Consider the following 25,821-nt stretch of genomic DNA (forward strand, 5'->3'; position numbering starts at 1 on the left):
TTTTGGAAAATAGATTTAAATCCATTCTTTTCCTAACAAAGTGCCCATATCTAATAGGTAGACCTATTCATGATGATGAGAATAAAAAAAATTAATAAAGACTACAATAATTATAGTTAAAAACATAGAAGGATGAGATCTCATCCACTGGCACTTATTGTATGTGCATCTTAACGATCTAAATTTGATCTAACAGGCAAGATGCAGTTTCTCAAATTAATCTTCAATGTAAGTTCTCATCAAAGTTTATAAACTAGTATAATTGCTAGCTAGACAAAAAAAAAAAAAAAAAAAAAGAGTTGTCTCTTTTTCTTGGCCTGAAATCTAACTATATAATTTAAAAAGGTATATTAATATTGTTTAGGGTTGAAATATTTGTGCGTAAGAACCTTTGAAAGTAAATAAATTAATACTATATTCTAAAATTATAAATTCGTAGTTCACATATATTATAACACATAAATTAGCATAAATTGATCACTCAAATTTTAGCCTTTAGGTATAATAGTAAAAAAAATGATAAAATAAGCACCTGGCCGCACAATCTTCCAATCGATCGATGTATCTCAGGTCCTCAGGCTGTGCTCATTGGATTGTCACTAACTGTAGAGAGAGAAGCCGAATTTTTCCACTTTCATCGAAGCCCCTTCCCCTCCCCTCCCTAATTCGCTATTTCTATTGCTATTTAAAAGTCTTACAGTTGACCAAATATCATATATATATATATATATAGCCTAGGCTCCTAGCTTATGAAAAAAAAATTGCCTATACCCTTAATTTTTAAAATAAAATAATAATAATAATAATAATGAATAAAAAATCCAATCCCAACAATTAATTAATTAAAAGCTACCCTGCAGGTACACTCCAACTCCAATCCCACTCATAAATAAAATTTAACATGTCAAATTGTAATATTAATGTAGGGTCTGGGACTCTGGGGTGTGCCAAGGGGTAGTAATGATTAATGAACATTGTAAGATGAGTAGGAGGCTGAATCCAGTTCTGCACAACGTGGAGATCATTTGTATTGTTTATTTGGAACATCCTTGTCGTTAATCATGCATGATTAACCCTGCTTAATTATTAGGCCCTACTCTCCAGTTGGGCCTTACATTGCTTAGTTCTCCCCTCCTTATATTAGGCCGTTTTTGTCTGGACTCTTATTGGGCTTCCTAGGCCCCATGGTTGTTTTTAAGTTTCTGTATCGTTTTTGGGCCCTTAATTGCCCTCCTATCAAGAACTTCTAAATCTGGATTCTGGAAGAAATACAAATATAATGAACGTCCCGACATAAGTCATGGGTTGTTTAATTTAAACCATATATATGCTTTGCATTATTGCATATTTCTCTCAAAATTGACTTGGGAATATCTCCTTTTCTTGAGGGTTTTTTCTTTTTTGGAAAGGAGTTAGCAAATTAAGTGACAAATGAGTGAACCTCGCTTAAGTCAGAAGGGCATCCAGAACTGCTGGTACATGTGTATATTTGAATACAGTTGACTGTACTAGCTACAACCTCATCAATATGCCCAAGGGTTTAGTAGATTGATGGTGTATATATAGATATTTTATCAGGCCTTCATATAAATTTGCAGTACTATAGCTGGATCCCCTTGTTAAGATTCCTCTATCCCTTGCAGTGATGATTCTTACTCCATTCTAGGTGATCTCCTCACCACATTGTTCAGGTAACTTTACTGCAAATAATGGTCATATATATAGACACATGCAACTCATATATACATGCTTCTTAGAAGTAAAAAAGGTTATATACATATAATATCCTCATTGATGAAAAATGAAGACATTCTATTTCAAGCCTACAATTAATTAAATGATCGGAACTATTTATATTTTACGGCATCATTCAAAGATTATTCATGAAAAAAATTATCCAAATCGAAAATTGTTTAGCTGGTTTACTATCATTAACAACATTTCAATTTTATTTGAGAGACTTTATTTGTCCGCACAGTTTAAATGATTAAATAAATATCGATTTGACTGATTTTTTATGGGAATAACTCTTAAAAAGAGACGTAAAAAATATACAATTCAGATCATTGAATACATTGCAGTGATGTGGTCCTTAGAATTTTTTATTTTTCTAAAGTGAGAACATTCTCACTTGAAACTCTCTTTATAAATATATGTGTGTACACGTGTGCTGGAAACTCCAACACTAAATCTGTCAAGGTAATTAACTATGTGAAGACCCCAAAACACCTGCTAGCTTCTAACTAGTACAAAATATATGGATAACATGATGCGTCATTCAACTTTACACCATTAATGCTACGATGGAAGAAAGCACCAAGGTTATGATATATTCTGCATACTTTAAAAAGTCAGAGATCACTATATTAAGTAGTCCTCATGGTATATATACATACATATAATAACGCTGAACACAAATTAAACAAATTAATTTTCATGCAAAATAGAATATTTACTTCCAGCAGTCCTAGCTGGCACTCAGATTAATTAAGGAATTTGAAAGCTGATGTGGTCTTAATTTGTACAATTATATAAACTAAGCTTATGCTGATTATAGATATTAATTATCAGGATGATCAATGAATTTTTCTGACGTTTCTTGCCAACAACTTAATCCAACTATATATATGAATTGCTTACAGATAGATATTATCATAGTTCACAAGAAGAAGAAAAGAAAAATCCTCTAACCTGCTAGCTAGTTTTTATAAATTTTATATATTAATACACAAAATTAACTGATGAATCTTACTGAGCAGCAACTGATGCAATAATTAATTTTTGTTTATGCATGTATGTGATGGTTTGAGATTAATGGTGTAAAACATTAATATACAAATGGAGCACTTATTTATCTGAAAGTATATGTTACACGACAGGCAATATTGAAAAAGTTTTTTTTATATGTAGCAGGCAGTAAATGTAAGGATATGTTAATCAAACTTGTACTTCTGATTGCTGATGTACGTATAGGTATATTTAGTGGAGATCGATATTCTGTTGAATCTATTACTAATAAGTCATCTTTGGTATCTAGCTAGAATTAGATTAAATAGGTTAATTCACTAAATTTAAAGTATATTGAAGAAAGAAATAAAGATTAAGTCATAAGGAAAATTTATTTCTTCTAATTCCTATAAAATAGTAGGATATCAAAATTTACACAAAATTTATTTGTTAGCTTTTATTTCTATCTTTTTTTATTTTATTTTTTTTTAGAATAGTTCTATTTCTATCTTTAATAATATACCTTAAATCTAATAAGTTAGCCTTTATTTCTGTGAGCACGTAAGGAGCCAATAAATTAAGAAAATAGATTATGAGCTAGGTTGACAACATGAACATCACATTGAACACGTACTGATGAACAACAGTAGCTGGCACGACTTTCTGCTATTGCATGAGCTAGTGAGCTCAAAGGATCAAATATCTATATATTTTCTATAATCTATAATAATAAGCCAATTAATTCCAAATATAGAAATTAAGTTTCCGAAAAGTTTTGAGTTACCAGATTTTCAAATCCAGTGCAATCTATTTTCAAATTCAAAGAAACTACTAGCTAGCTTGCTATAAATGAAACATCAGATTGAGCAACAAATACAAAACCAAGCTAGCACTCGGGTGTTTAATTTCTAATCAACTTAATTAAGGTCAATTAACGTACGTAGTGAAGAGATTACCTAGCTCGCTCGATCCGAACAAGAAATTAAGATATGTCGTCACTCAGAATTGCAACAATATATATTTAGTTTGAGTTGCAACTCAGACAAATTGACACTTGCCGAATCCTCGTCTACCTGTGAATTATTGAGCAAATATATACTGTGAACTTAATGTTTTGGATATGTATCGATGAATTCTGATATTCATGATATAAGTTAATTTATTACCTGGCATTGAATGGTGTGAAACAACCTTTGATTTACTGTGGTGGAGGCACAACCAACAACGCTAAGACCTTGTTCAATTAACACTTTGAGCACTCCTGAAAGAGGTTTAGGCAAGGTGCCTTCCCCACTAGTACTAGTACTACTGCAGCGCGCGCTGCAGCTTATCAAAATCTCCACTCCATCCCAACAAGTTGGAAGAACCAAGATGGAGCACTTATTAAGCAAATCGCTCCCCAGACTTTCAGAACATGTAGTTGACCTAATTTGAAGCTTTTCCCTCTTGCCATTCAGTTCTTGGATCTTCCCTTCCATGTGCTTTATGTAATTCACCGCCTCGGTCATGTGCTCGGTGATGGAACGCTTTCCCTGTAATTAATTATAACCCCATCAATTACAAAACCCTAGCTAGCAAGAAACATAAAATTGTCTAATTAATTAATTAAGACCCAAAATCATGACCTTGATGAATTCAGGAGGGAGGAGGGATCGAAGCGATTCATTCAGAAGTGCCATTTGCTGTCTTCTTTGGCGTTCGTTGTCCCGCCGCATCATCTTATTCCTATCATGACTAGCATTTGCTTCATGAATCCTTACCCCAATGTTTTGGGGATTATTAGCTAATATCATATCATCATCAACATCATGTTGCTTCCGGGCTTTTCCCACTTTGTTATTGGATAGACGATGACTTGATCCCTCAGCTGGCAAGACCTGGTGACCCCGCATCAGGAAAAGCTGCAGATCTTGTTGTTGCGTGATCATATGATTTTCTTGGTGAGGAATATTATTAATGGATGAGGAGATTTGGAATACCAAATCTTTATTGCTTTGATTAACATAATCACGATGGAAAGGAAACATTGAACACAGACTCTATATATATATCAATTGCGAACTAGGTGTAAGTTCTTTGATTATGTTATATGATGACGCGCGGAACTAATTATAATACACATACATTATTTTGTTAAGAGTAAGAGTATATATATATATATATACTACTGTACTTGTGATCAGGTTGTTGAGGGATTTAAATATTAATTTTATATGCTTAAGATTCTTTGTTTGTATTGATGGAATTAACCCTTCTTCCAAAGTTCCAAGTTCCTTCCAGCTAGGGAGGTGCGTGCAAAGGTGGCGTTAACGTTGGACCGCATCATAAAGCTACATCCCTTGTGTTCTGTGTGTGGCACTCTTTAGTAGTTTAATTAGTCACTTTGTACTCAACCAATTACTGCCATTTACTTTCCCATTTGGTGGATCACCACCATGTCGGCAGTCGGGGCATATATGCCATGGGTTTCAGGGGACAGCTCCGAAACGTGAAATTAGCAAGCGGGCCTTAATTCTATTTAGAAGATCAAAGATGGTACACAATATAATTAGTTAAGATAATCCTCCAAATAACATTATTCTTTTAATTAATCACTTATTTGGAATATAAAATACATTATCATTAATTGCAAAAGCAAGCTAATGGGACCCATGAACACAGTTTCCGGACTCCTTTTTTGAACTTCGAAAACTTTTTTTTTTAGTAACATACAAGAATAAGTACATGGAATTTTCTGTACATCCAAGGAATGCCTAGAAAACATTGACTTTTTCTCATCATCCCTAATTCAATTCGTTCCTTAAACAAGCCTAATTCAATTCGATATATAATATACTTTTGCTACTATTCTGGTTCATGACTTCTAGCTAGCATAACTTGAATTTTCCATCAATAATTGTGATTGGGCCACCATGTTTATATTAGAAAATTGATTTTGAACACGTGTTCCTAATCAAAGGACGGTTGCCCATATTACAAACCAAGATACGGATATTATAATAATTATAATTATACGCAATTAATTAATTTGAGGAAGGAGAGCCGAAATATCAACAGTATCACGGCAAAGATATGACATACTATTCCTCTCTATTTTATTGTTATGGGCAGTCCACATATAATAATTCAACTAAATCTTTTTTTGTAAGTTCTTTTAAAGCCATATCGGTAAAGTTATTATCAAAAATGAAAGCAACATCCAAAAGACCCGAGATTAGCTTCGCTGTCTGTTTGTTTGTTTGTAGTTTTCGATCCCTCCCTAATAAAAACGCATATTACATGTTTATTAAATATTTGTACAAAAACTTTTTTTTAGTTGCATACATTTATAATTGTATCCACATCATCAATGTCACATTTAGCTAGTCATGCATATCTAATTTGTGATTTTCTCTAAACCGTATTTATAAAGAAATTTTATGCAAACTAGGTTTATACATAAAAATAATTTTATGTAGATTAATTAACATATTTTTGTGATATATATATTATATATATATTAGTTATGATTACATGTTATGCAGGTATTGAAGAAAAACCGATCCTGTTTAATTAGTGGCCGTATAGGTCCTTTACATGCTTTCAAAGGTCGTTGGTCATGGACACACTAGTCATCATTATCACCAACCTTAAGTGAACTAGACTGAGAGTCTGATCACACTACAAAAAATTAAATAATTAAGTCTTTTAGTCACAACTCTTTAGTCACAACATGTAACTAAAACTTTTTGCTACGGATTTTTTAGTTACAATATTTTTTTTTTTCTAAATATTTTTTTTTGACTAAATGTTGTAATTAAAAATCCTGTGGCAAAAAGTTTAGCCACAACTTTTGACAACGTTTATTAACTAAAAATTGAGTTATTTACAATAAAATTTGTAATTAAAAGTTTTAGTCACAATTAAATGTATTGGGTTGTGACTAAAAGATCCGGTTTTTTGTAGTGACTAGTGTTTTTTTTTTTTTGGGTCAGAATGTTATAGTGATTTATATTGGCCAAGTTGGAGCATATATTGCTGTTTTTGAATACCAATAGGCAATAGCCAAATCCATAATAATTAATTTTTTTAATAAACGGGTTTTAAGAATAACAAAAGCATAGGTCGGAGATTGGGTCCTGACTCCTGACAGGTCCTATCTGCTCTCCACGACAAGCTACAAGCTAGGTTGGCACCACACCGTAAGACATGAGCTTCGTTGGTTTACTTAGCTGATGTGCATTCAACTAGTTCAGCTGTACGTGTTCAGGAAATCCGGAATGGTACAAATGATTGTTTGGTTTTGGTTTAATTAGCTTTATTGGATGCATGCTTCTAAACACGATCGAGGAGACATTTTAGATTGTCTCAAATTCTCAATCTTTTGTTTTTATATCTCAAGTTATTAAGATTATGGTATGACATATAATTTGATCTAATAATTAAAAATATATATGCTATGAAATTTGGTATAGATTGTATAGTTGAATTTTCCAACTGAAATATCCCCAAGTTGATTGCTTATCCCGAGTTCGAATCTCCAGTTCAATCTTTGGAGTCAGGCAGTAAATGAGGTAAAATTTTTTGTCAATCTCCAAAACCCGGTGTGGATTGCATGTCCTTGATCGGCCCAAAAAATTAGTCTAATGCGCGAAAGCTAACACATGACACCTTCGGTTACTAAAAAAAGAAACGCCGTAAAAACTCTGCGTGCATTAATCCACTTATGTTACAATATGGGTATATTTATTAATATTATATTTTTAAAGTATAAATTCGTCATCCACGTACTTATATTACAACACATAGATTAACAACATCACGTGCCGGTGGTACAGTCACACCCAATAATGTTTTCATTTATTGATAACTTCATCCCATTGAATTTTATTTGTGACTACTCTTGGAAATATTATAACACATACACTGGTTATACCACGTGTCAATATATTGGTTATACAAAATAATTTCTTCTACTCTTGTTACTCTAAGAGATTTAAAGTTGATCTAACAAAGCAAATTGCAAAGACAATGAACTTTTTTAAGGAATTATACATTCTCTGTCTGACACAACAACTATTAAACTACATTAATTCAACTTCAATACAACTCGAGAATAGATTTAGTACATTGAATCCCACGAGAAAATCAAATACACTTGGACAGCTCCCAATTGATGTACGTACTAAATCTTCTTTTGGATTACTAAATCTTCATCCAGATATTAAAAAAGATTGTACATGTACACATTTTTTTGGATTCAATAATGCACTAAATCTTCTTTTGGTATCAAGAATGAGATTGTTCAGAATTATATGGATATGGCTTTTAATAAACACATTTTGCCGAACAAAAATTGCACAAATTAACCAATTATATGCCCGAACTGTAGGGCATTTGTGAAGATTAAGAGAATGATCGAGAGATAATTCAAGCAAGCAAAATGCAGCTAATCATCAGTTTAATTACTATTATTCTGTTTAAGTCGGTCATAAGGAAAAACCTAGAAACTTAACATTTTTAGACTTTTTGCGAAGTACATATAAACATATATAATATAACCAAGGAGAAGATTTTAACTAAACAGTTATAGCTATATATATAAACACAGTGTTACTTGGAAAATATAGTGGATGATGAGATGGCTTGAGTGAGATTCTGCTGCAGCCCAGAAAAGTCTATGCATGTGGGATCGCTACCCTGTGAAGTTATACATGAAAAGAAGTAATTAATATTAATTCTTGCATTCATATATATTTCATATAACTCGTGCAATCAAAAAACCTAATTAATTGGTTAAACTAATTAAGCGTGCCGGAGTAGATAACACTACCTGGGATTGGATGGTGTAGACAAGCCTTTTGTTAAGTTGGGCAGAAGCACAACTAATTACTGTGAGTCCTTGTCCAACTAGTATTTCCAGCAATCTTGAGAGGACCAAACCACCTTGCTTCCCAGAGCCACCTGCAGTAGTACTGATTACAATCTCAATGCCGCCTAAGCAATTAGGGTGGACTGCAACACAAATATTCCCAGCAGGGCCAACAAGGCTGGTCAAATTGGACAACCTCTTTAGCTCATCTCTCTCGGCACCAAGTGTTTTGATCCTCATCTCCAGGTGTTTGATATAATTCACAGCTTCGTTCATATGTTCTACCAGTGAAGGCTTTCCCTGAAATTTGTTTTTATCATTTAATTCCATCAACATAGTTAATTAACAAACTAGCTCGTTGTGTCAAATTTATGTCAGCCCAGAAAAATGACAAGGTTTTTTAATTATATATATTACCGAAGAAATTTTAGGACGATATATATAAAGTTATAAACCCCTAAGTTTTTGGCATAACGAAACCAAAGCCATAAAAAATCTACAAAGCATAAGCCTATAGACCGATTCATTGCAGGGTTGCATATATGCAAGCTTTACCTTGATATACTCATGAGGGAGTACGGATCTAAGTGATGCATAAAGGGCGGCCATTTCTTGTCTTCTTTTCCTTTCAATATCTCTGTGCATCATCTTCTTTTTGTCATCATCATTACAATTCTGATCATGATTTTGACTGTCCAAACTAACCAAAGATTTGCTCGGCTGCCGGCGTAGTCGGGTCGTATTATTGTTAGTATTGAACAAACTACTGAGATCCATTGAATTAAGCCGTATGTGGCAAAATCAAATCTTGTGGCATGGGAATCTATTTATTTTGTTCCATGGAATAAATAGATGAATTATAGGGAAGATTGACCAACTCATCATTCCTTTGATGTCAAGGAAACATTCTAGCTGTAATATTATTTAATGGATTACTATAAATAATTCTGTAAATCATGCTTTTTTGGGGTTCGCTCAGGGTCAGGGGTAGTAATGAAGGCAAAAGTAGTAGATGCGTTAGCTAGGGTTTTGGATATGATCTTCCGTGGACCTAATTAATATTCAGGACAGGATTCCCAAAAATCTCCTCCATGGACCATGGCCTCGCTAGCTTGCTAGCTGTATTAATATAAAACTTGTTTGTGGGCACTCTACTTAATTATGTGGAAAATGGAAATGCAACCCCACCCACGTTCCTCTTTTCTCCTCTATTTTCCTTTTACTTTTTCTTTGGCCAAATTTAATTATTTGCTGTTATGGGTTCAAACTTTTGTTTTTGTTTTTTTTTTATACATAGAAAATGGGTCAAATTGACAAATTTAGTACCGAAACCGAAGAGCTAAGTGAGCCAAGGGGTCCTCCATCCAAATGAAACTAGCTTCCATTAGTAATTGGTTTCGTCGCTTCGATAATTGAATTGATATAAGGCACAAAACATAAAGAAATTGACACACAAGAGATCGATTTCTTATTTCATCAAGCAAAGGTTCCCCTATGTTAATTGTAAAGCATAAGAGCATATGAATTAATATCTAGATTCTAACCGGGTTAGAACTTAAAAGTACTTGTATTGATCGAAAATCAATTTAGACCCATTTATGTGATGACTTTGAAGGCAATTCCGGCCATTTGTACCCAACGATTAATATGCTAGCTTAACAAACATTGTAAATTTGATAATACTTCAAATTTTATCTTTATTCAACCGTTTAAAAAAAATAATTGAAAAAAGGGCATTTCTAACCCATTCCACGAAGCATGGCACCAAGGGAAAGAGGAGAAGGGGAGGTTCCCTATTTAACTTGTCTTTTAAATTTAATGCTAAAAATGAATCAAATTTTCAAATCACATTGTGTAGAGAATAGATTTCATCTCATCTAACATACCAGAAAAAAAAAAAAAAGACTTAGCAGTTGTCATTGCATATATTCTTTTCTCAGAACGAAGATAATTTGCTGGTCCTAGTATGAAATGGTCTAAATGTGTTTACGGTTTAAACTTTTAGGTATCGCATCCATCCAACTGCATGAGAACCCAAGTTGACCTTATGATATTGAATGTAATTCATTACATGGTCATCAGTTGGTATATAGTTGGTAGAGTAAAGTTGCATGCGTAGAATTAATATTTGGGTACTTTGGATTAGAGACTTATAGGTTTTATATATATGATAATACGTATTAGGGATTCTAAATTTGGAGGAGCGTTCTAAAGCTAACATATTAGCAAGTTAATACGAAGCTAACCACTATTTTGAGCCCACCACATAACTAATTTCATAATCTGAACCATCAATTTTGTAGGCTTCACTTCAAAGATCATCATTACAAAAAATAACCAATTAAAAAAAATTATTTAGTCATGTAGTTGTGATGAAATAAATAAATGAACACTATCATCTAAATAAATAACCTAAAATCCCTATATCCTAAAATAAGTGTTGAACCCTGTCAAAAATGGCCCAATAAATGGGAAAAGTTCTACTAATAAATTTTCCATATATATAATTAACCATCAAAATACAATGTGGTCTCGATCATTAAATTTCTCGCTCTATGATGAGCGGGTAATCATTAATTACTAGTCTATACTTTATATATACGTACATCATGTGTATATATAGCTAGCTAGACTAGAAGTTCCTTCTTGGGTCTCATATATATACCCGATCCACAAGTTGTGTGCTGAATCTGCTGATCCATATACTTACACAAATGGCCATCTGAATAAGCCCCACCGATTGTAAAAACTAAAATAATTAACCTTTTAATTAATTAATTAATTAATTGAGGCTACTGAGGCTATGTGAGCCATCCTAAGAAAAGTATAATGATGATCTGTGTCTTGATCTCTTCTATACATTCCTTCATATCCACAATGAATAAACATATATAGTTTATCATGGACATTTTAACTAATTATAATATTCGGCATCCTTTGTATGGTCACTAATATATTTTGTGTTCTTAATTAATTAGTATAGAAAGGGGAGAGATTACATGAAGATTTGCTCATAATATAAAATTTAAAACTTCATTAATCTGATATATGCTGGGTTTGGTGAGGAATATGACTCGGCATGGTGTGCCCTTGGGACCGTACCAGGAAACATGGGTTTTTTCCAAGTGGTTACCCAAAACATGTGGGGCATCACTATATAAGATATTTTGCAATTGCATACATTAATTTTTGAGGATTATTTAGCCAGATGGTCCTCCATATATGCAATTCATAGACTCGTACGTATTTGGATAGCTACAGTAGTTACAAGGTTACTTAATTTGTTAGGGTATTATGTTATCGCGCTGACGGGCTTCCATATATAAGAATCCAAGATATACTCCCTCTAATCTCTTCCGCTAATTAATTAGCAAAGAAATATCACTCACTTATCACAAGCTATATTAATTCTTTTAATAAATTGTACCATAGCCACCAAGGTCCAAATGGAAAGTCCATAAACCTACAGTACTTTAATTTAGTATAGACCACGTTTCTCAAAAAAGTAAAAAACAAAAAAAAATTGGTATAGACCACCGACCTAATTCAAGAAATTTTTTTGGTCTGAAGAACAAATCATTCATAATATTATATAACTATATTCTAATTTAGTTATACTCGATCGATCATATCCATGCATGCATTTTTATATGCATTTCAGAGTTGACTTTAGGGTAGAAGAAATAACAATTGTTTTAAATTTCTAAAATGTTGAGAGTTATAAATTCGTTATAAATTCTTATATATACTATGCTAGACTTAAATAATGTCCATAAAAAAATTGAGAGCTTAATTTCATATTTCACTTTAAATCTTTATAATCTCAAGACAGTCCCACATTTACAAAATGATTATCGTATTCTAATGTGCCTAGGGGCATCCACCTTCATGCCCAAATTTTTCTCTTTCCTTTTGTTTGTTAATTTGTTTGGCTAATCAAACAAAAAAATTTAGTACACACCCATCGGAGTGTATTATACGCTGTGTTCTAATCGTCGTAGTACACACCCACCCACCTTGTTTCTATAATTGATCCCGGTGTAAAACTATTGGGCCACCTAAAGACTTACTCCTGCTTGGGACCAGCGAAGTACCCACGGGGCCACGTATATAGGACCAAGCCCAATATTTTGTTTTATCAAAAGTAACCAAAAAAAAAATGGAACAAAAGAAATATAAATATATTGCTGATTATCTTCAGTTAGAGGAATCAATAAGCATAGAACAACAACTACTTAAAGAACTAGTCTGATCATTAAGGCCCAAGATTTCTTGTACTGTACTAGTCTGTACAGCCTGAGTGCTTCGTAACAATTATTCGTCACATATGTTATTATAATAGATTTGATACTTGATTTGATTTGTTAGGAGTTTAAAAAGATTTAGGAAGTAGCTAAGCTAGCTGTTTCTTTGAGCAATTAATATTAATTAATTAATATTTGTTTCGGAAGGGAAGCACATCGATCAACAACTCCTTGTCCAACTCATAAAGCTAGCAAGCACAGGCTATTTAATTCCTTACAAATCTTCTTGTTGATACTGTTGGTGGTTATACTGCTTTCTTTGCTCTCTTTCCGGCCCCAACAGTAAGCCCCGGTGCATGCACACAGCAATGTTTTCATGGTATCAACTTATATATGCCACATTAATTCTCAAAATGGGTCAGATACATGTCAGCTTAATTCCCATTTCTTTACCCTATTACATATTATTAAAAAAATTGGTAAAAATTCCTTCTGAAATAAAAAGAATTGAGATATAATGAGCACTCTCTAGTGTCAAATATCATTATCATATTGATGTTTTAGGCATGTGATCGATCCATCTAATGTGAATGCAAATGGCTAGGGTTAACTGCATGTTGTGTATAGGAACAGTGCGCAAGGAGCATATATATTAAATAATTAACGAAATTGCTAGCTTTAAAGTAAGTGAGCGATGAAGTCACTTGTTATGTCACCGGCCCATAGGAACAGTACTCATCATCGATCTTTGTATGTGAAATTTCAAGGAATCTTTGGCATCTTAATTAGTTTAGTTTGGCCCATCAAATTAAGATCGTCCATATCTCCTGTTTAAGATTAATACCCAGCCTCCATTGTGAGAATAAAAGGTTTGAAGCTGTTGAATAATGTTTCCTTTACACCAAAGCAATAAGCAGCTGGTGTTCCAGATTTCATCGAATCCTGATCACCAAAAGGAAAAGCACACATTAATCTCATCATCAGAAGATCATAAGATTAATCTTGGGCATGCTTCTTCATCACCGGACGGCAGTACTGTTTTTAACAACGATATCAATATGGGAAAGAACCACCTACCCGGGCGGCGGAAATCAGCTGTGACTACTGCTTTGGATCATCACGACATTATTGAGAATTCAAAGGAACACAAGAAGAAGAAAATGATGATGCATAGGGACAATGAAAGGCAAAGAAGGCAAGAAATGGCTACCCTATACGTGTCACTTAGATCCCAACTCCCACTTGAATTCATCAAGGTCAACAGCGCTAACCAGTGTTTAAATTTACTCATTTGTACTTACTTGATTATCTTTGATTTTGCAAAACATCGTGGTGGTTTCGTACAATTATGTCCAAAACATGAATACCCATTTGAGATTTTACATCTCTCATGGAAGCAAGAATCAATTATATGATTTATGACTAGCTAGGGTTAGTTATGTATATTAATTGGTTAATTTGGTGGAATTGAAATTAATTAAGCAGGGAAAGCGTTCGATATCTGACCACATGAACGAGGCTGTGAATTATATAAGACACCTCCAGAACAGGATCAAGAGATTAGATGCCAAGAGAAATGAATTGAAGAAACTGTACAATGACACAAGCGCTAGTACGGATCATGATGAGGACCACGGGGGTACTAGTACTACTACTGGGAGCTCAAATACAAACAGGTGTTCACCAATTAAGCCAAGCAACTCTACTTTCACGATCAACCCATGTTGTGGTGGAGTGCAAATTGTGATCAGTAGAGGGTTGAGCGAGGAATACAGGTTTCCTCTTTCAAGGGTTTTAGAAATTTTGCTTCAACAAGGCCTTCATGTCGTTACCTATGTTTCCTCCAGAGTAAATCACAAACTCATCCTTCATATCTACTCCGAGGTATGCTCCATCCATCCATTAACACTCACTCATAATTTTGATAATCAATTAATTAGTTATTGATATATTATATTTTTAGGGATTAGCTTTTTACTTAGGTTTCCATTTTAATTAGTTAAAACCATATATATATATATATATATATCATGATCATCAATTTTTACTGCATATATATATATATATATGTATGTGTTTAATTAGTTTTCTTCTCAGGTGGATGATCTCCAAAGTCTCGATCTTTCTGGGCTGGAACAGAAACTAGCCCAACTGTTTAATATTGCATCATCCACATGTATGTCCAAGTAACGTACTCAATTGTTTCTGGACTCCCCCCTATATATGAAGCCTTCGATCGATTTTATTTTGAGCTCTACCAGATTGTGAAACTAAACAATATGTATGTGAATATTGAACAGTTGTATATGAAGCCTTTTGTGCATCATATATATTTTCGATCATATATATATATATGTAATATTGTTGTGTAATTCTTTTACCAAATGGTCTAATTAACTGGTATGGTTATGTTGTCAGCTAGACCATACAATAAAAAGGAATATATCTAGCTATATGATAATCAATGATCTATATTGGCAGTTGATCTGATAGTTATACTAGAGTTGGTTCATTGGTTACGTACGTTGATTCATTATATATTTTGTCCTCCTTGTGTAGTGAAAAGTGAATTACCAATAATTAGGTGCAATGTATATTTTTGATCGAAACTGATATAGTAGTACTGCAGCAAGACGATTGTGACTTTTTCATGCCATAGGACAGACAGTTTATTTAAATGTGAGGAAACAAATTGTAAATATCATAGAATTTATTTGACTTATGGAGTATGGACCTACATTCATCAAATGTTCTTGTGTGATGATTTATTATTTCTTCTATCAAACATACATATCTAGCCTGGTTCTATCTTGGAATGCATGTTTTCATGATGTCAATTGTCAAAGTGGATATTATTCGATCTGTTAAGCTTTCTATTGTAGAGATATTTCATAATTAATATCTAATTAAAAAGTTGAAATATTGTTTCCCCTTTTTTATCTTTTATTGATATAATGTAGTATACATGCAGCTTTAGTATCACTTCTTCTAGTAATTACAATATGAATAAACAGAGCGGAGCGGCTAATTAATTAACTGCATACATATTCTGGTAAATTGGCAAGCTTGTGCTTATTTGCAAGTAATTGTGATCTGTAGTTAAAGTGTTGAAATTTTTGGGCTTCTGACAATGTATTTCTCTCTCTATAAAGTCAACTGTTCCCATGTTTAACTTTAAAACTAGAAAAATTCCATGCATGAGGCTGTTTAGAAGACTGATCGAGTGGCATATGTCTGAGATCGATCCATTAGTGCAGTATATGCAGTATGTGTGTTTCTACTCTATGCAGGAACATTAGTGCAATATATAAAGCTGCAGTTTTTGTGTTTTCCATAGTGCATGCAGAATGCTAATTAAAGGATCAACTCACTAATTAAGATATTATGGGGAAAAAGGTGAATAAAGAAGATCCATTGTAATAGCTTGTCAGACGATGTCAAGTAAATTGGATTGGAAATGTTTAATTTTCTGAAATAGAAAAGCTGTTCTATTAGCACACAATGTATGCTGCAGGGACAATGTCTTTTATAGCCTTATAGCTTTAGCTATACAAATTGGTGTAGACTATACAGTATACACAAATTAGTCAAAATGCTATTTGTCTTCCGGGAATTGCAGATTAGGAATTGTAGTTTGGTGGAGTGGTGGCGCTTGTAAAAGCTTACTTGGTCGGTGGTGGAGAGCTTCTACGACATGTCGTCTGTAAGCAAAAAAGGCGACATGACGTTTAATAGTAAGATTCATTCTATAGACTGGACTGTTAAAAGAATGAGGGGCCCTCTTTACAATTGCGAAACATGGGCCTAACCCATGGGCTTCCATTTACTGGTCACTGACTATTTCAACCTTGGTGTAAATATGAGTTTGGGCTTCACCACCTTGGGCCTCCCCCCGCAGTCCATTCAATGCCTCCTGTTAGAGGATACTTCTAGAGTTGCACGGCCCAGAGCTGTTTGTAGTAGTGTGAGCCCCATATAACCAAAAGCACAAAAAGTAAATAAAGCATCTCAATTCTCAACTTTAATATTTTTTCTTTCCATCTAAAGTTTCAGTTGGTACAAGCAGCTGTGTTGTTTTGGAGAATGATAGTTCAAAATGTGAACTAAAACAGAGGATGTCGCTGGAATTGGAAACATAAGCAAAGGCAGTAGCAGCATCATTGTTCCTAGGCTCCTAGCAATAGTAACACAAGATATATTGAGGACAAGTACAGTTTACGTACTGGATTCATCCCATCTTCTCAAATCGGCTCAGAAGCACAAACTAAAGCAAAATTCCTCTAGAAAATTAGGACTAATTAACATCATTACAGTTTATAGAAAATGTGGGATGCATGCACTACAGCTAAAATTACTGGTTGGATCATGCAGCTATGATTTTTCTCCACCCATCCAGTAAAGATACATGAGCTCCTTGCTATGATTTATCTAGCAAGCCTCTAATAATCCCATATCCATAGCTTCTCAAAGCACTTAAGATCATCCTCATCGCATAAGATGGCCCCCACAACCGCACACAAAGTCAGTTGATAGTTGATGCATGATACATCAGATAAAAGATCCTCCCAAGCCTTATTATGATCTGCAGAAAGAGAAACCTTCAACCCTGCTCAAATCGCCTCCCCCCATATGTCACTAATGGGTTTTCTCTTAATCTGACTACTAAGTCGGACCACGGATCAAACCTCACCCACAGAATTGAGGATACTTGCCCATTTACAAATGAAACCATGCCAAAAGTGAATGGAGATTCTTTCTAATTTTGTAAATTCAACTTAAAATGGGATTAAAAGAATAATCATTTTAATTTCAAAGGATAATCATCATACCAATCTGAAAAGGCAGCGCAATGGTTGAAAACTATACTTGTTCCCCATTTAGGTAATAAAACTTCCAAAGGACTCAAGCATGCATTAATCATCACTGATAACATGGGCAAGAAAACATAAAAAATACCAACATTAAGTTACTAGCGTCATTTAGATGGTCGGAATGAAAACATGTCACAACAAACTCACAAGCTACGATACTCATCACTTTTGCTTGTAGCAAAGTCTACCTGGAATAAATGTTATTAGTAGCCAGAACTTAACCGAAGAAGTTTATACATTAAAATATCACATAGTAGGCTTCAAGCTGGCAAAGTTGAGATGACCTGTATTTGCAATGGACCAGCTCTAGGATGAAGCTATAAGCAGATTACTTTGAATTTACATAATTAAGCTACAGGAAGCATCATCATCAACAAGCATACCTTGGGCACCGAAAGACATAACTAAGAAAGGGCATAACCTCCAAAGTATATTGTATAAAGTTCTAATTAATTGATAGCCTGTAGCCTTGTTTATGTTTCAGTTACTCCTGTTTAAAGAATGCCTTATTGCTTTGCTCACAGGTTCCACCCAAGATACTGAAACTAAGCTGGACAAGAAAAACTATTTTCACTTCCTATTATTTCTTGCTTTTATTTCTTCTTATCTTCAAGATTAATTTGAAAATGTTTTACCCCGTTTTCTTTGGTGGTGTTTAAATTTGTATCACCTTTTCCAATACCCTGTTTTATACCTTAAAATTTGTCCCTCTCTACCAAGGTGAAAAATGGCATACATATAAAAGCATATTCAACCTCCAGAAAGCTGCAGACAGTAAGGAACAACTACCCAGCCAAAATTTTCAAACGATGAAAAAAGCAAGTTGCCCTCTTTTTCCCCTATCCTTTTCTTTGGGAGAGGAGGGGGTCAACTTAAAGAAGTTTGTTAAGCAAGTTGTAGTTCAATATCTAGATAACTGATTCAAATGACTAAGCTGGCCTCATCGCTAAAAGGATGGGCCACCCCAAAAAAGAAAAGTTGGCATTCCTGAAAGTCAGTGCAGGAGGAATATATGTTGTTTTCATGTGTACCCCAAATTATGACTATATAGGAAGATCAAATATATTTGGATTTGTAGGGCATAGTACCAGTAAAGAGAAGCAAATGAAAGAAGTTGAAATTATCAAATTCATAAATACAAATAAGAACTTTTTTTTTCTTTCTTTCTCTTAATACACTATTCATCCACAAAGATGATGAAGCAATGATCTACAGCAGTATAGCACCTAGTTTTTATGGAACACAAAAGCAGACATCAGAAACTCACCGGACCTTTCTATGAGACTTGTATGGGAAGCGTGACTTAGCTGAAGTGGATAATTCAGGTGGTAGTTGGGGTGGTTCTAACTCACCAGTCAGCATCCCCACAACCTCTTTCATCGAAGGCCGGCGAGCAGGTGACTTCTGCAAACAAACTAATGCCACAGTGATACAAAGGAGAGCTTGATCTCGATCCAAGGCCTGAATGGATTTATCAACGAGGTCAATAAGCTTCCCAGCACGGGCAAGATGGCGTGCCCAAGATAACAAATTCGCCTTTTGGAACTCGGATAGGGGCGAATTGGACACCTGAAGTGGGCGCCTCCCAGCTATAACAACCAACAATAAGACCCCAAAACTATAGACATCACACTTCTCAGAAGGATCACCACCAAAACCATATTCAGGGGCAACATAACATACTGTTCCTCTCATACTCGGAGTACTACTAACGCCACCACTCTTGGGGATTTCCCCACTTGCAGAATCACTAGTATGACGGCGAATTCCATCCAACCACCAATCAATACTACTCATACTCCCCCAACTCTTGCTCCTATTCTTCTTCTTCTTACTATCCACATACAATTCCTCGTCGCGTGGCCACCAATCTTCCTCATTCCCATCAAAACTCAATCCTTTGGGTTGCTTCTTTTTCTTCTTCTTCTGCTTCTTCGAAAGCTCCTCACAATACTCCTCCTTCCACCATTCCCTGGCAGGCCTTCTCTTCTCCTTGTTCGAATTCTTGGCATTCTTCTCCTCATCCATTGACAGCCACCACTCTAATCGCTTCTTATTCTTCTTCTTCTTCTTATTCTTCTTCCCAACCATTTCACTGCTGGACGAAGCGGCAGTGGTTCCAATCCAATCACTCTTGGGCCTCTCATTCCCAATCTCAGTCCCAATCCATTCCATCACGTAGTCCTTGACAGACCCACCACGCCCACTGTCCTGTTTCCACCACCAATCCTTATTCACACTCTGTTTCCCCTCTCCCTCCTCCACACTACCCTTATCGAAATTCCCCTCCGGCGACACTGGGGACGGAGATGGCGAGGTCAGCGGCGTCTCCGGTGAAACTGGAAGCTTCACTAAACAACTCTCGGGCGACTGATCAACACCCATATTGAAATCCTCAAACCCAGTAGTTGCCACACTCTCAGTTTCCTCAAGCACAGACCCATAGTCCTCCACTCCATTACTCTCCACCTCCTCCTTCTTCTTCTTCTCCTCCACCCCACCATTAATCTTCGTCCCATCACACACAATCACAACCTGATTCTCCGCTTTCAACCTCGCAAGCCCGAAATCCGCAATCTTCACGGAGAAGTACCGGTCCAGCAGCACATTACTGGGCTTAACATCGCCATGAATAATGGGCGGGTCCAATCCATGAAGGTACTTGAGCCCTTTGGCAATATCAATCGCAATCGAACATCTCTTCTTCCATTCCATCAATTCAGGGCACTTCCTGTGCAAGAGCGCGTCCTGCAAATTCCCATTACTCATGAACTCGTAAACGAGCAACATCCGGCGTCGTTTTCGGTCGGCAGAGAACCCGAGCACCGAAATGACGTGGGGTGAGTCGAGCTTGGAGGCGAAGAAGAGCTCGTTCTGGAACTCGCGCTCGCCCTGGAGGGAGCCGGAGTCCATGAGCTTGACGGCGACTTCCTGGCGAGAGTGGGGAAGGGTGGCGAAGAAGACGGAGCCGAAGCCGCCTTGGCCGAGGCGGCGGGAGGGGGAGAAGGAGTCGGTGGCGCGGCGGAGGAGGGAGTATGAGAAGCGGTGGGGGGGCTTGGAGTCCTCGGCCTCCGGGGCGGTGCGCTTGCGGGTGATCTTGCGGAAGCAGACTAGGAGGAAGAAGAGGACAGAGAAGGCGGCGGCGGTGCTGGCGGCGGCGACAGGTGGGAGGAGGTGGGTCCGCTCGGGTCGGGGTGCGGGTGATGGGGATTGGGGGATTTGGCGCATCGTGAGTTAGCACCACCTACACAACATAAACAACAAAGATTGAGTCGTTGTATTCGGAGGAGGAAGAACAAGGGGGGTGATGATTGCTCAACTGGAAGTTTGTGTCGCTTTTCAGACTTCTCAGCTCTCTCTTTGTTTCGGTATTTTCTGCCGTGAATCACTGAATTGTGATGTGTTTGCTTTTCGGGTGTTTTGTATTTCAGGGGCATTTTTTTTTTTTTTTTCAACGTTTTTATGAAGTCGTGTGTGGTCACCTGACTCACCTGTCAGTTTTTACATTTTACTTTCCAGTTTGTATATGTGTAAATTCCTATTAATTAGTGGAAAATTTTAATCATTTTTTTTTTGTGGCTAGGATTTTAATAAAATTATTCATTTCGCCCTACTAAATACTATCACACCATCACCCATTTCGTGTGCAATTAACTAATATTTCAGCAGAATAATACTATTATAATAACGGTCATGACATATTTTAGGATGATGAGATGAACCATGAATTTTCTTATTCCTGAAGTTGAAGTTTTCTTAGGCCCATTTGGGATTGCGGTGTAGGAACTGAAAATTATTTTGGATGGCAATTTGTAATTACTACAACAGTATTTTGATGTTTGATAAAAATTATTTTTTTTCATAATTTTCAACTTCTTACAACAAAAATAAAAAGTAAGTTTATACATACTTTTGAAAAGTGTAGTGAATCACATCAATAATTTTTAGTAATTATACACAGTTACAACACTTTTTACATTAATATTTACCAAACACTTTGATACTATTTTCTACCCTCATAGTATTTTTGAAAATATTATTTACCAAACACTCAACTGTTTTACTTTACTTCACAACTAATTTTCCTTACAGTAATATCAAACTGGGCTTGAAATAAATCTTACAGTTGAAAAAGCATAATTATTAAAAATAATATAATTTGTGTAACGATTTTAATATACATTGTAGCTATCATAATTTTAGCTCACCCCTTATGCCCCTCTTTTCTTTTCTTTCTTATTTATTTGGACCTCGTTCTCCTCATGATTATTCATTTGTGGTTATTTTACCATCATACTTTCATCTCATTTCTCCCCAATAATCAGGAAAAATAAATTTGCTTAATAAGAGTGACATTGTTAACATTGCCTCTTTACTCTTGCTCCACTTACTCTTAAACTATACCTTTTCTTTTATTTTTTTGGTTCTAAGCTGCCATAATTATAAGGTAACATGCATTTACTTACTCTTAAAGTCCGTTTTGGTCAAATTTTGAAAACTTAGAAATAAAAAAATAATTTTATTTCCATATTTGATAAGCGCAGGCATAAAAAATCTTTTCCTTACTCATGGAAATATGATGCCCCCAAAATGGGGAAAATGAATCATGTTCCAAGCTTGAGTTTTGTTTTCCATTCCCATCAGAACATATTAATTACATTTTTCAAGACAATTTTACCCCTTTCAAAATTTTAAAATACCAACTTTATCCAAGAACATTGTTCACAATCTTTTTATTTAGTATTTATAAAAAATGAGGGTTTAATTGAAAAACTGAACAATTTTTATTTCATATTACTGCACAAACCAAACATGGAAATAAAAATAAAAAAGTATTTCTCATCATTACCAAACATAAGAATGAGAATCTTACATTTCATTCCATCTTAAAAATGCTAATGATTTCACAAGAATTAAATTCCGCGAACCAAACAGGCTCTTAATATATCTTATTTCTAATTTATTATCTCACATACTCACACCACTTAAGCATACCTCAAAAGTCCATCAAGCTCTAATTTTTCTTAAAAAGAACAAATGTTGTCTTTTAACGTAATTTACTATGAGGCTAAAATTGTAATTTTTAATTATTAAGAAATGAGTGGAAGAGAGTAAAATGGGATGGTAAGAGCATCTGTAACATACTCTTCAAATAGTTTTGGATGTTCCATTTGATGTGTCATGTAGGAAAAATTTACTCCAACAAACTCTTCAAATGAACTTTTCAAAATAGAGACCAAAGATCAACTAGTCAAATTCAAAAAGTGAATTAGGCTCTTCGAATCAAATTTATTATTAAAATATTAATTTTTTTAAAAAAAAGATAAAGTTAAATTTTGTTTAAATTTAAAGAGTCTGTTAAAGTAAATCATTTTAACCCTTCAATATCTTGAAATTATAGTTCAACAAAGTTGGATTTGAAGAGTATCTTGGAGATGCTCAAATAACTCCGTTAATTGATCAAACATGGTTTATCATTAAAACACATGAAAATGAATTAGAGGTTGAAAGTTGAAAGCCTTTAAAAGAAAAATAGAAATAAAATTATAGAAGTTTGATTATTTTGGTAAAATAGAAGTTGAAAGCTGTCAAATTAAAGGGCATTTAAGTGCGAGAAAGCCTGGCTTAATAAGTCATCCAATTCAATCCCCACCCCACTACAAAATAACGGGAAATTTAAGCGGGTCATTTTCCATTTTTCTTCTTCTTTTTTGGGCTTTTCCTACAAATAGCCACTTGTAGACTTACACTTGTCGACAGCATAGTGATTAGTACAATACTATTATTTAACCCACGATAATGATAGTCTCCTAAATATACATAATTTTATTTGTAGGGAGAAAAAAGATTACTCCCTGTCATTGTTTCACACCGTGCCCACTACGGATATCCAAGTCTTGGTTTCTTTAGTATTCGACTCAAAATTAATTTGCAATGAATGAAAAAGGTTAAAGACTTATAAGCATATATACTAAATTTTAGTTTTTCGATGTGAGATATTACTCCACATTACTCTCAACACACCCCCACACGTGTGGCAATATTTTGAGCCTTACACGTGAACAAATTGTATTAAGTGACGTGGGAACACGTGTGGCCGTTGGGCCTTATAAGTGGATAACCAAGCTCTGATACCATGATAGAATTAAAGCATTCAACTCAAAACCAATTGGCAATGAGTGTAGAGGCCCAAGACTCATAAGCACATATATTAAGTTCTAGTTTTTCGATGTGGGACATTGCTCCACATTACTCTCAACAGCTTTAACTTCTTAGTTTTATTCTTAATTAATACCAATTTCTCATATGATGGTTCATCTTTCTCTTTTTGTTTATGGAAATATGATGGTTATTCCTTACTCAACATTGTTAATTCAAATATTCTAACATATTTTGGAAAAAAATATTAATAATAATATGAATATGACTTGTTTCGATTCTGCACAAAATGATGTTTATTTATGTATGTAGTAATATTCTTAATGCATTTGCAGTAATGTCAGCGCATGATCGGTAATGCCGGCGCATGATCGGAACCGTTCATTTTTTAGATCACTTATTATAGATCATCTCTGCAAAAAATCAACTCAATCGAAAATCGTTTGATTATATAACTGTTGTTGATTAAATAGAAAAAATCAATGGTTTGGTCAAAAAATCACTCTTTAATTGAAAACTATCAATTTTTTCTACTTAATTGACAACAGTTATATAACCAAACGATTTCCGATTGATTTGATTTTTTATAGAGATGATCTTTAATTGATTATCTAAAAAGTGAACGGTTTCGATCATGCACCGACATTGCCGAAATCAAAATTTGGGGGGATGAGGTGCCCTTGGAATACCCTCTGGGAGTGACCCAAATATTTTCCATTTTTCATAGTAGTCAAAATTCCTTTCAACATTTTAGTTTTCTATAATAAGGTTAAATATCATAGTTTATTACTTCATAAGTCTTGTTTAATAGATCATACTAACAAAAGTTCATTAAAAATAATTATTATAATGTAAGGTTTAATCAGATTCCATCAAAATTTATATAAGATTTTAAAATTTTAAGTGATCACATGTAAGAAGGTAGTGACTAGTGAGTATCAATTTCAATGGAAAAACAGTCGTTCAATAAAAAAAATGGCAAAATAAACAACAAAAAAACATGATTCATTAAAACTCAAGCTAGAAATCTGGAGAGCTAATACTCTTTAGAAGAAAATCAATTCAAGTCATTTTCTAAGTTTACTTTAGTTTTTGTATATATTTTTTTGCCATTACTTTTTTTTATATATTAAAAAACCCAGCTGATAAGAATAGGCCTTTTTTGTTTTTCTATTTCAACAATAATGGATTTTTTTTTTTTTCGAATGAAAATGTCTGATATTGAGGAGAGAGGACTTCAGAGAACAGTTTGATTGTTTGAATAGAAGTCCTCAATCATTTTCTGACTCGTTTTCTCCGGTCAAAATTTGGAAAACAAGGAAAAGTAACGTTACCTTGCTCACATCACGTGAGCCGAATCTCTCTTCATTTCTCTTTTTTTGCACGTGCAGGTATTTGTTTTTCTTTAAATATAATAACTTATTATCTCATCCATAAATTGTATTACTCCCTTATAAATGATCAAAGTAACAATTTTCCAAAGCAATTAAAATTAGGTATTAACTCAGTGATATTTCTCATCAGAATGTGGGAGAGTTTAAATTTTCTTAGCTCACTTTATACCAACTAAATTCTAAAAAGTTTGTGAGCTTTAATTTATGTTGTGTGGGTGGATAAGTGAAGTGAATGTTAGATTTTAAATTTAATTCTAAAACAGGAAGAAACCATCGTCAAATTAAAAGTTAAGAAAAAACAAACATAAAAAAAATAAGTAGAACACATGCATGTTTTATGTCTGTGGAGAAGAAATTTTAAAATATTTTATATTACAATTTCTTGATGTACCAATTCTCACCTACTAGCTAGTGGTAGTTAAACACTTGAACATAATAATGCATTTACTTGTGAATATATTACATTAATAGGCTGGGAACAACACCTCAAACTTAGACAAAAGGCACATATGCTAAAGGTATCATATGATAATTAAGTAGCTAGCACATGCATCTTTATATTTGTTAATACACAC

The 25,821-nt window shown here is 34.4% G+C and overlaps 2 protein-coding genes and 2 pseudogenes across 3 annotated transcripts; 1 reads left to right on the forward strand and 3 right to left on the reverse strand.

Moving 5' to 3' along the window:
- Positions 1 to 3,722: 3,722 nt before the first annotated feature.
- On the reverse strand, positions 3,723 to 4,451 carry LOC147289517 (transcription factor bHLH36 pseudogene; annotated as a pseudogene).
- A 3,868-nt stretch (positions 4,452 to 8,319) lies between these two features.
- On the reverse strand, positions 8,320 to 9,364 carry LOC147289518 (transcription factor bHLH120 pseudogene; annotated as a pseudogene).
- Positions 9,365 to 13,709: 4,345 nt separating this feature from the next.
- Positions 13,710 to 15,012, forward strand: LOC147289519 (transcription factor bHLH118-like). 2 transcript variants are annotated; one of them, XM_086238431.1, is made up of 3 exons: positions 13,710 to 14,078; positions 14,305 to 14,706; positions 14,920 to 15,012. In XM_086238431.1, exons 1-3 carry the CDS (start codon positions 13,710 to 13,712, stop codon positions 15,010 to 15,012), a joined length of 864 nt encoding a protein of 287 aa, XP_086094557.1. The 2 variants fall into 2 exon arrangements, with proteins under 2 accessions (XP_086094557.1, XP_086094558.1); XM_086238432.1 differs by having other exon boundaries at positions 14,308 to 14,706.
- Positions 15,013 to 18,798: 3,786 nt separating this feature from the next.
- Positions 18,799 to 21,078, reverse strand: LOC147289520 (Protein kinase superfamily protein). Its single transcript, XM_086237288.1, has 2 exons — positions 21,014 to 21,078; positions 18,799 to 20,937 (listed from the first exon to the last, which is right to left on the reverse strand). The coding sequence occupies exon 2, from the start codon at positions 20,919 to 20,921 to the stop codon at positions 18,957 to 18,959; it is 1,965 nt and encodes a 654-aa protein (XP_086093414.1). The 5' UTR covers positions 20,922 to 20,937; positions 21,014 to 21,078; the 3' UTR covers positions 18,799 to 18,956.
- Between the last annotated feature and the right edge of the window lie 4,743 nt (positions 21,079 to 25,821).

The sequence above is a fragment of the Dryas octopetala genome, chromosome 3 (genome assembly GCF_963921425.1).
Source record: "Dryas octopetala chromosome 3, drDryOcto1.1, whole genome shotgun sequence".
Classification (NCBI taxonomy): Eukaryota; Viridiplantae; Streptophyta; class Magnoliopsida; order Rosales; family Rosaceae; genus Dryas; species Dryas octopetala.